Raw genomic sequence first — 11,056 nt, forward strand, 5'->3', positions numbered from 1 at the left:
AAATCTGGCAGGTTTAAACAAGACATTATCAAGGAATGAGTCACTACTGTTGCTTTCTCACGCTAAAACAACAAAACACAAGTTAAGCATACAACCGGAGATGCTGAGGTGTGTTCTAGATTGCTGAGTAATCGTGACTCAGCATATGTGCGGGGTTTGGACTGGATATTTTGCTTCTATTAAGTATTAATGTATTGAATCGGCAAATGTGAGGCGGTTTCATTATATATTCTGGATGTGCATTTTTTACTTTTGTAAAGTCACATTCATTCTTGCATTTTTGCACACTTTGATTGCTGATCAACGCTTGTTTTTTACATGAAGCAATTGCAGTGCGAATTGTGTACTGGTGAAGGCGGTTCGCATGTCCTCTGAGCTAAACCATGGGGACGTTTTCAGAAGGTTCCACAATAAAAAAAAAAAAAAAATTTGAAAGCAGACAATTTGACAACCATTGAGTGAGTGATTACATTTCTGGGAAACCGCAATTAATTGCAAACACTTGACGGTACTATAATAATAATTATTATTACACTACTACTATTTTTAAGGGACTGGGAGGTATAAAATAGTATGAAAATAGATGTCTTTGAGTATTTTTTTTACACAATAAGTGATCGAGGCGGAGATAGTTTTTTCTAGATATTAATTCTCTTCCTGCTTAACTATCAGTTTTCAAACTTTGCATTATTCTTTTAGTATATGGAGCTAGCAAACTAGCCGCTAACAGTTCAACTAATATCACGCTATTGTTGATGCTGAGCACATTACAGTGATTCAACCAAAAAAAAAAATATATTTAAAAAAAAAAGTGACATCAATGTATTTTTTTAATTGGGTCAGATTTTGGCCTCCAGTGATCCAGAGGTATCTAAAGTAGTATTAAAAATGTTACTGCAGATTTAAACGTGCATCAAGTAACGTAAATTTGGTCAATACAGGTATGTATTGTTCGTCTGTTGCCACTTTCGGTGATTGTCACGTGCTTCGAGGGCTGCGGATATGACGTCAAAGCAAGCCTCAGCTGGAGGAGTATAAATAGCAGGCGCTTCCACTGTTTCTTCACAACGAAGGCGTCGCTTCGAGGTTCTTGCTTCAACAGTGCTTGAACGGAACTTCTTTCGTCCCTTTTTCTGTCTTTCGACCAGATTTTTTTCCTCTTTCCGCTTCTACAACCAGGTACCTCGACTTGAGCTCTATTTTTCTACTTTTTTTTTTTGCAAGAAAAGACAAAACGCCAGCAAACTAAGATGGAGTCTCAAGTGCGTCAGAACTACCACCGCGAATGCGAGGCCGCCATTAACCGAATGGTCAACATGGAGCTGTTCGCCTCCTACACCTACACTTCAATGGTAAGCGTGTACATAACCAATACCATCACATAGCATTTTTTTTTAATCATTTGCGCCTATAAAACACCCATTCAAATTAGCCAAAATAACATATGCTTCCTTTTGTTGTCTCGCCCAAACGGGTATTTCCGGTGTTAGAGTTTAGCTGTTTTTATTTCCTGACTGCAGATTCGTCACAAGGAACGTCGATATCATTAAATTGTCTTCTCCATCAATAAACACGCGAAACGAATCGGCTCCTTTTCAACTCCTGATTGTCGGCAAGAAAACGGAATCCTAGTGATCATCTAAATAATAGAAATAAGTGTCAAGAACAAATGGCGCACCTGCAAATGCTTTACCACTACGCTACCCGGTGCCACTATTTTCATCCGTCCATAAGTTATCTCTTAGTTAACGCCCATCTTAACTGGATATGTTTATATTTTGCTGATTTAAACCTACATAAATAGGCTTATGTATTTTTTTTAAAATGTTCGTTTGCCAGGCCTTTTACTTCTCCCGAGATGACGTGGCCCTCCCAGGCTTTGCCCATTTCTTCAAGGAGAACAGCGAGGAAGAGCGGGAGCATGCTGACAAGCTGCTCTCCTTCCAGAACAACCGAGGTGGACGCATCTTTCTCCAGGATGTCAAGGTGTGTGCTCTACAAGCGTTCACAAAATCAAAATGGTCACACTTGGTTTGCTGTAATTTGCATTTCTTTTTCTGCAGAAACCAGAGCGTGATGAGTGGGGTAGTGGGCTTGAGGCCATGCAGTGCGCCCTGCAGTTGGAGAAGAATGTCAACCAGGCTTTGCTGGAACTTCACAAACTGGCCTCTGATCATGTAGATCCTCATGTAAGTGCTTATTTCTACAATCTTAACATCGTTGACCTTGTTTTGGGTTTTCTTAATCTTGTTCATTTGGCGTCCACAGCTGTGCGACTTCTTGGAGACCCACTACCTAAACGAGCAGGTGGAGGCCATCAAGAAGTTGGGCGACTACATCAGCAACCTGAGCCGCATGGATGCCCAAAACAACAAGATGGCGGAGTACCTGTTTGACAAGCACTCTCTGGGGGGCAAAAGCTAAATTCATAATGGGCCTCGACATTTGTGTTCTCGATTAAGCTAATTATCTAATCTGGTTTATCATCGTATGGCGCATGTTCTGATGCTTGCTTGACAATTAAATTTGTTACCATCACGCAGAGAAGTGGTGAAGATGCTCTGAATAAACATTTGAGCTGGAATCTAGCATAATTTGTCTTATTCATTGCCATTAGTCTCATTTATTTCTGATAGTTTAGCGATAGTCTACAAAGGAGCAGGCGGAGAACATCTCTTGACAACTGGTAAGACTTTTTTTGGGGGGGGGGCAGATTCTAATTTAAATGGAAAGATTAAACACAAAAAAACGAAGAGTAAGAGATTCAATATGATTGATTTTCCCTTGGCCATGTAATGTCGATGAAATCCCACTACCTGGTCATTATTTAAATCGCGTCTTTAATCAAACCGTGCCATCTAGGGGAGTAAAAAAATATGGTTATTGAAAGGAAGTTTAAAGAGCATTTCTCCCATTGTCTCAGCCCCAGAATATAGGACAGGATTATTTTTAAACCAATAGTTTTTTTTTCCTTTGTCACCAGTAATTACTAGGAGCTTTTGCGGCATCTAACTTGAACTTTTAATAGTGTAAAAAAATTAGGGACACACACTATAGTTTGATTTGTAAAGTAAAACATTTACTCAATGCAAATTCACTATAGTACTATTAAATGGACGTTAGTGTGAAGCATAGGGAAAATTTTGTTTTTCATTGACACTTTTTTTTTTTTTTTCCTTAGAGAACGATATTGTAACTTGTACGTAAGTATGCAAATGAGTACGCCGGCTATAGCAGGGCGTTAAAATTAAGACGACCACGTATAGCCGGAATTTAAAATCCTGCGGAGTAAGGCAATTTCAAAAATTAAACTCCGGCAAAACATTTTTTTGGGCAATTGTTTTTGTAATAAATACATGACAAATATGTATTTGTACATTCATTAATATTGCAATGGTTTTAACAGTGCGACTGGTTTATAAGGGTTTTCTAAGTGGGTTTATAGCTCAAGTATTGCATCTCCTTTTTTTAAGGAGATCTCTAACAGTAAATTGAAGCCCTAAGACCAAATGTGTTGTGCTGTGTGTCCAGTAAGTAGTTGGCAGTGAGGGATAATGAGGGGATTTAAAAAAAGAGGACGAGGGAGGGCAAAAGCGAGAGAAAGAGAGAGAGAGAGAGAGAGTTGTGGACAAGCACTTCTCTCAAAACAAACGCTGTTGGATCCGAGCGCAAGATATTTGCATGCATAATATTAGAAGTGAAAGAACTGCGACAAAGATCGGTAAGTCATAATTCTATTTCTTCCATTGAGTTGACTTTTACTCACATTTAACTGGTTAACTGGACATTATACGTTCTTAGTAATAAACAGCAAATTGCACAGCAATGTATTGTACATTTCTTTGAGGTTTTTTTCCACGATTAAAATTCAATTTTCTTCACTTGCGTCCATTCATCATCCAAGCATGAGAAACTCACGCGATTTAACAACGAAGCACGTCTTCTAAAACGGCATAAGATTATAGTTTAAGTAGCTTAGATGTGGCCGCGGTGCTCTTCTATTTACAGTGTTGACAACTCAATCTTTTACATACTCAAACTCGCTAGGTTGATTATGGTATGACGCAAAATAATTCTCCAATAGCATCCAGCGCAGTTGGAAATCAATGACAACTCCAAGCACAGCGATAATCATGACGTTAAATCAATACTTGTTAAAATATTACTGTTGAGCGTTTACCGTCTTCACAACATGGATATATATTTATATATATGGATATATATTTCATCTTAAAAGTGAACATGATGGTGGCGCAATCGTAATACGCACGCAAATGCATCCACCCATAAACACTCACATGCACACACACACACGCGCAAAAATCCAATCATCTCTATAAGCCATTGCGAAGCGATATGTCATTACAAAAATTGATGTGTAAGTGATGCGGCTAGTCTGTGATTGGTCACAAGGGAGGAGGATTAATACCACATAGTGAGAAACGTCCAAATAGGGAGGAGACTATAAAAAAGAAAAAAAAACAGTGCTTAATTTGTTTAAATCCTGGGATTTGGGGATTACCTTGGCTATTTAATCTGGTTATAATGCTGCCCAGTGACACGGGGATGTCTACTACGGCTTGTTATTGAGTGTGACATTGAATGGTGTGAGGCTCAGCTCACACAATTAGTAAATTTCCTCAAATTGCATGAAATGAATGCAAATGTTCTATTATCATTTTTCAATTCCTTCATAAAGTACATATTTTAAAACACTTGCATCCAGCCTCTCTCAGCGCTAAAACGCACCGCTTCCAAACACTTGAAAATGAGCCATCTACCCTAATATATGTATATATCGACACAAAGCTCCGGTTTTCTGATTTCAATATCCGTTGGAATTAAATTGCTGGCGCTGAGGAGTTATGATGATTTGAATGACATCTCGCGGGCCGAAATTAACACCTATGGGTCCGTATCCGGCCCGCGGGCCGAATGTTTGACACCCGTGCTTTAGCTCGCTGCTTATACTGCACAACTTTTTTTCAGGCATTCAAAAACAATGTTATCATATTCACACCATGGTTGTTTTTCTACAGTACAACAAGGGAAACATTCTTTGAATTAATATAATACGTGAGATCTGTTGGGAAACAAAACAGTTCACACGCGAGCTGATTTTATTTCCACAGCGCAATGATGCGATTGCTCAGTATGGCCGGGGGCCGAATCCGCAGGGCGGCGGAGGAAGAAAAAAGGGAGCCCCCGCAACCCCAACCCCCCTCACACCACCAGTTTGCAAGTATGAAGAACAAATTCTTCAACGAGCTCACACATTTGCCCAGTAAGTAAAAACACAAATGTCCAATCCAAAATACAGTAGCGTCATTTTCAAAACAAATTACAATATGATGCAGTGTGGTATTGCAAACGTAAACGGAAACTCACACAAACAAAAAACAGAAGCCAAAAAGACTTTACAAGAGAGACGCGCACAAGAAAAAAAAGCACACAGTAAAAAAAGAACACAAAAGAAAAGCACACAGGAAAAAAGGTGTAAACAAGAAAAAGATGCAAACATAAAAAAGAGCAAACAACCAAAAAAGAAGCAAACAAGAATAAAGCACACGAGAAAAAGAACAAAAGATAAATGACACACACAATAATGTTTGTGTCTTTTTCTTGTTTGCTTCTTTTTTCTTGCATGCTTTTTTATTATGTTTTTTTCTTGTTTTTATCTTTTTTCTTGTTTGCTTCTTTATCTGAGCTTTCTTTTTCTTGCGAGCGCTTTTTTCTTGTTTGCTACTTTTTTCCTTTCTTTTTCTTGTATGCTCTTTTTTATTGTTTGCACCTTTTTTCTTGTTAGCTCCTCTTTTGTGCTTTGTTTTTTTTGTGCGCTCCTTTTTGTTAATTGCATCCTTTTTCCCGTTTGCTTCTCTTTTCTTTCACGCTCTTTTTTTGCTTGTGTGCCTCTTTTTTTCTTTTGTGCTCTTTTTTGCTGTTTACATCTTTTTTTCTTGCATACTCTTTTTATTGTGTGCTTTTTTTCCTTGTGAATTTTTTTGAGAATTGTTGTATTTTTCAAGGTAGTATTAATTATATAGCTCTTATACTCTCATATTTGTTTGCATTGCGCTACATCGGTCATATGATCCATTCGTTTTGCATCATCTCACTTTTCATTCGTGTTGTCTTCTTTCTTTCCATTTCATTGTCATGTGACCATTGTTCCCTCCCTAGACCACAAACTCAATTGTAAGTACCATTACTTGAAATACTCTTTTCATGAAGGTTCTTTAGATTCATGCATAAATCCAAGTTAGAGATTAGAGAGTCAGACAAAGGGTTTATTAAGATTTCTGGTTAAATTTCCATTTGACTATTAAAACACTAATTTTGGCAACGGCCCTTCGTTTGATGCTACCCAGCATGCCTTGTATTGGACGTAACCTTGCTTGTTTTTTTTCCCCAAGTGCCCATGTGGGCGGTGGGTGCCATTGTGGTGGTCGTCCTTGCCCTCATCGCCTGTATGGGATTCTGCATCTACAAGAAATGCTTCAACAAGGGCAAGAAGCCCAAAAAGGTCAGAGAAAGGAAGGCGGGGCGAGGACGCAAAAAGAAGGAAACGGAAGGAGAGGAGGGCGAGGAGAAGAAGGTGAGAAAAGTCGTCTTTTCTCCATGACGCTTGAGCCGTCGCGCTAAGGATGCCTTTGTAGCTATGAGGCCTCCATCTTGGATTTGTCGCACGTGATAGAACGTTAGTATTTCAATTGAATGTTATTTTGTGTTTGTACGTTCAATAAATCAAATCTGCTTTTCTAGGAAGGAGAAGAAGGGAAAGAAGAGGAGGAAAAAGAGAACTTTGGAAAACTGGAGTACACATTGGACTATAACTTCACCGATAACCAGGTGCAGTTCACCTAAATCTTCCATCACAGCTGTGCGCACGTTCCGTCTGAAACATCCAGACTAATGTTTGTCCTATTGTTCTTCCTAGTTGATCGTCGGCATCTTGCAAGCTCAGGACCTGGCAGCCATGGACATGGGCGGAACTTCAGACCCCTATGTCAAAGTCTACATGCTGCCCGACAAGAAGAAAAAGTTCGAGACCAAAGTCCAGCGCAAGAACCTCTGTCCTGTTTTCAATGAGACCTTCATCTTCAAGGTGCGTCGTATTCAAAGAAAAAAAACAAAAACGTTTTAAAAACTTGGTCTTTTTCCCGCGTCCAGATACCCTACACAGAGCTGGGCGGTCAGACCCTTGTGCTCCAGGTTTTCGACTTTGATCGCTTTGGCAAACATGATGTCATCGGGGAGATCAAGATTCCCATGAACACCGTGGACCTCGGGCAGCCCATCCATGAATGGAGGGATTTGATTGGCGGGGAGAAAGAGGAGGTGTGTTTAAAAAAAATACATCGGAATTTTGACCTGTTCTCTGCTGCACAGTAAAATTAATCCCAGGCTATCATTGCATGAAAAGGATAAAGCCTAATGGTAGATATTTTTAAATCATTAATACATGTTTTTTTTTTTTTATATAAAGCAAGAAAAGCTTGGAGACATCTGCATTTCCCTGCGCTATGTCCCCACGGCTGGAAAGCTTACGGTGAATGTCATGGAAGCCAAGAACTTGAAAAAAATGGACGTTGGAGGACTGTCTGGTGAGTACACACTTTACATGCATTGACATATTTACCCATATTTGTTTCTACTGTAATGAGTTGCGGGAATGATGAACTAAGAACCTAATCACAGACACGATGACCTAATGACCTCATCAAAAAAATGGAACAATACGGGGTCTGTTGCCATTTTCCTGGGAAACAAGAAGATAGCAGTGATTGCATGGACTGATAATGTATGGACCTAATCCAACATCCCCCACTGTCAGAAACTGATGAGCAAAAAGAGTTCAAGCCCCTTGTCTTATTTAAACAGGCATTGCCACATCTTGTGATTGATCTAAAACTATTTGGCAGTTGTGATCGGCTTGAAACATCCTGATGGTGCATCGTTACATCTTGGAACAAATTTAAATACTTTCTGTGCTTGTTAACATATACCTGCGAGTACACCCACCCTTTTTTCTTCCACATTATTTCCGCAGTGCTTTAGCCAAGGAATGGCACACTGCTGGTCGTGTGATAAATAAGCGGTCATGCCATGTCAAAGTTTGGGTGAAATTTCAGCTTCCTAGTGTTTTATTTTAATACTTTCCCATTGATGTGAATCGAATCGCTTTCGGTGTAAATATCGAGTGGCCAAAATACCCGATTGCCGGAACTTGTCTTCCTCTCTTCCACAGATCCATTCGTGAAAGTGGTTCTTCAGCACAACGGGAAGCGCCTGAAGAAGAAGAAGACATCCGTGAAGCAAAACACGCTGAATCCATACTTCAATGAAAGCTTCAGCTTTGAGATCCCCTTCTCCCAGATCCAGGTGCGTAAACCCCAAATCAACAAAGTATTGCGCAACGATCCAAAATGTCCGCTTTATTCACGCTTTAAAAATGCTGCCGCATGTCAACGTGATCGTCGGTTTTCTGCGTCGGACCCCGCAGAAAGTCCAGGTGATCATCACCGTGTACGACTACGACAAACTGGGAAGCAACGACCCCATCGGGAAATGCTGGATCGGTTACGGCGCTTCGGGTGTGGGATTACGTCACTGGTCTGACATGTTGGCCAATCCGCGACGTCCGGTGGCTCAGTGGCACGTCCTGCAGCCGGAGGAGGAGGTCGACGCCGCTCTCAAGGCTCCGATCCGCTAAACTAACTAAATGCCGCGTTTTACTACGCACTGTACAAACGGCGCACGGACGCCGAGGGCTCTATTTTCGTGGACAGCGCAAATTCCGGCGGATTGTCATTTGCGCGTAGCGATCTCCTCCAAGACGTGTTTGGCAGAGTGACAATTTGGTGGCAGAAAAAAAACGACTACTCAGATAGCGTAAACCGAGCTTCTCAACGTGCTCAAATTGCGTTACCGGAACGTGACTATGCAGTGACGATGTTGCGGTCACATCTGGGTCGCTGCAAGATACTCTGCCACATTTAAGGGCGAAAAGTGGAGCGTTTTTGGCGGCAACTTAAGTTGGGTGTGATCACACCCACAGCGGCGCAACTTGCCCACTTGCAGCTCTGCCAGGCGGTGCTTATCTAGGAAATTATAAACATTGTCTTACTGAGCGACATTCGCAACACCCCTCACGCCGCCGGATTAACGGTACGCTGTTCACGAAAATAGGGTCCTGTCTCATTTCTCGACAGTAGTTTGCAAAAACATTCACACAAACACAAACGTGTTTTGTTGGGATTTTATTTCAAGTCTTGTCAGTTAAAATTCCAAGAAAATTTGTGGTTGTAAAGTGACAAAATGTGGAAGACCTTTTGTACTTTTGCAAATCACTCTATATCATAGGTGTGGAACTCCAGTCCTTGAGGGCCGGTATCCCGCATGTTTTCCGGTTTTCTCCCCCCGCTGCACCTGATTCAGATGATTAGTTGGTTAGCAACAGGAGCCCAATTTTTTGAATCAGGTGTGTTTGAGAGAGAAGCTTTGAAAACACGCAGGATACCGACTCTCAAGGACTGGAGTTCCACACCTGAGGTCATCATTATTATTTTGACTTATAATATTGTCGTAATTTCACAAAGATACTAATCCATTTTGATTTTATGTGTGTAATCTGAAATTCTCGGGAATGTCTTACCGAGAAGAAGTTGAATGTGAAATTTCTGTCAGTATGTTTTGAAGAAGCGCAAAATCTTCGCACTGCGATTGTTTTTGCAGACGAGTTTCAACGCAATTTTTGAAAACCATCTTGTATGATTGAAAATGATGCAAAAGGGGGAGTTTGAATACACACCTTAAAAACGCGTGACGCAAAATTGCATTGATACAACGTAATATTTTCAAGGTTCAATATTATGTACGACTTCCCATGTTTACCCGGTTTTGTGTTTAGCTAATTTTTTTCTAAACAGTTCCTCTCGGTTGCTTTCTTTGCGCGCGAAAAAGAAAATGAATGTGATCGTGTGTACGTGTGTAATACGGTATACTTGTGAATAAAAATCCAAATGGAATATTTCAGAAAAAAATTCTGTGACAGATGGTTCAGTGGATTTAACCTTTAGCTCTCTCTCTCTCACACAAACACACACGCACAAGCGCACACGCCCCCTCTGGAAAATCTGCTTGAATAATAAACTATTATGGGATAGGATTGATCCCATTTAAGTGTTGCTTTGCTGTTTATTTTTGTATAATCTAATCAGTTCATGATTGTATTTATTTTGCACATTTATCCACCGATTTGAACCCTTTTTTTTTTTTCTTACCAGTGCGTGTCTTTACTACATTTGCGCACGTGTGAATGGTGGTGCGCTCTCAGGAATGAAAGACTGGATTAGCGGAGCAGCCTCTTTAGTCCTTGTCTCACGCGGTGAGCCAAACATGTGAGAGCGGAATTAAACGGGTGCTAGCATAGTATGAAAAGGACGCCGACAAGCCTGTTATTTAGATTACAGTATAATTAAACAATTAATTCATCAATTAATAATGAGTCAAATGGAATACCTTTCCGTGTGCTCTAACCGCAGCACTCGCCTCCGGCTGGTTCAGTCAAGAGTGGCGAGATGTGGAGACGTCGTAACCTTTACATGATCCTCTCCGTTTTAGTCATATTCCTGCGTTTGAACAAGGATGGACTCGAACGTTGGTTCAGTCCGCTCGCTTCTGTTATTTTTTATTTCATTATTCCGTAATTGCAGCACTTGTCTCCAGCTGGTTCCGTTAAGAGTGGTGAGGTGTGGAGACGTCGTCACCTTTACACGATCCTCTCCGTTTTAGTCATATTCCTGCGCGTGAACAAGGATGGACTCGGACGTTGGTTCAGTCTGCTCGCTTCTTTTATTTTTTTATTTCATGTAACTGTAGCACTCGTCTCCAGCTGGTTCAGTTAAGAGTGACGATTGCAAGGTTTTTGAATGCAACTCTCGTTTGCGCTACTATTTGAGCTGTCTTTCCACCCCTCCACAAACTTCTTTAGCGTCATCAAATCTTACTGTTCGTGAATAAAAATCTTTGCAGTGAGGGAGGGAAAAGCCAAATA

The 11,056-nt window shown here is 40.6% G+C and overlaps 2 protein-coding genes across 3 annotated transcripts; both read left to right on the forward strand.

The window, feature by feature from the left end:
- Positions 1-1,050: 1,050 nt before the first annotated feature.
- On the forward strand, positions 1,051-2,588 carry LOC148410974 (ferritin, middle subunit). The gene is made up of 4 exons (XM_088437739.1): positions 1,051-1,352; positions 1,840-1,986; positions 2,064-2,189; positions 2,269-2,588. The coding sequence occupies exons 1-4, from the start codon at positions 1,251-1,253 to the stop codon at positions 2,422-2,424; spliced, it is 531 nt and encodes a 176-aa protein (XP_088293865.1). The 5' UTR covers positions 1,051-1,250; the 3' UTR covers positions 2,425-2,588.
- Positions 2,589-3,599: 1,011 nt separating this feature from the next.
- On the forward strand, positions 3,600-10,187 carry syt5a (synaptotagmin Va). 2 transcript variants are annotated; one of them, XM_088436843.1, is made up of 10 exons: positions 3,600-3,721; positions 5,133-5,284; positions 6,181-6,195; positions 6,414-6,595; positions 6,763-6,849; positions 6,938-7,105; positions 7,171-7,338; positions 7,487-7,604; positions 8,249-8,382; positions 8,504-10,187. In XM_088436843.1, exons 2-10 carry the CDS (start codon positions 5,137-5,139, stop codon positions 8,711-8,713), a joined length of 1,230 nt encoding a protein of 409 aa, XP_088292969.1. In that variant the 5' UTR covers positions 3,600-3,721; positions 5,133-5,136; the 3' UTR covers positions 8,714-10,187. The 2 variants fall into 2 exon arrangements, with proteins under 2 accessions (XP_088292969.1, XP_088292970.1); XM_088436844.1 differs by lacking the exon at positions 6,181-6,195.
- Positions 10,188-11,056: the final 869 nt, after the last annotated feature.

Source organism: Hippichthys cyanospilos, chromosome 16, assembly GCF_059441005.1.
Source record: "Hippichthys cyanospilos isolate Australia breed blue-spotted pipefish chromosome 16, RoL_Hcya_1.0, whole genome shotgun sequence".
Lineage (NCBI taxonomy): Eukaryota > Metazoa > Chordata > Actinopteri > Syngnathiformes > Syngnathidae > Hippichthys > Hippichthys cyanospilos.

What these genes read in the sequence shown, in the direction of transcription:
- LOC148410974 (XM_088437739.1), top strand. Translation starts at nt 1,251, where the DNA reads ATGGAGTCTCAAGTGCGTCAGAACTACCACCGCGAATGCGAGGCCGCC. An exon ending in CCTACACCTACACTTCAATG is followed by an intron (nt 1,353 to 1,839) that starts GTAAGCGTGTAC and finishes TTCGTTTGCCAG; the next exon opens with GCCTTTTACTTCTCCCGAGA. An exon ending in TCTTTCTCCAGGATGTCAAG is followed by an intron (nt 1,987 to 2,063) that starts GTGTGTGCTCTA and finishes CTTTTTCTGCAG; the next exon opens with AAACCAGAGCGTGATGAGTG.
- syt5a (XM_088436843.1), top strand. Translation starts at nt 5,137, where the DNA reads ATGATGCGATTGCTCAGTATGGCCGGGGGCCGAATCCGCAGGGCGGCG. An exon ending in AGGAGGGCGAGGAGAAGAAG is followed by an intron (nt 6,596 to 6,762) that starts GTGAGAAAAGTC and finishes CTGCTTTTCTAG; the next exon opens with GAAGGAGAAGAAGGGAAAGA. An exon ending in TTGGCGGGGAGAAAGAGGAG is followed by an intron (nt 7,339 to 7,486) that starts GTGTGTTTAAAA and finishes TTTTATATAAAG; the next exon opens with CAAGAAAAGCTTGGAGACAT.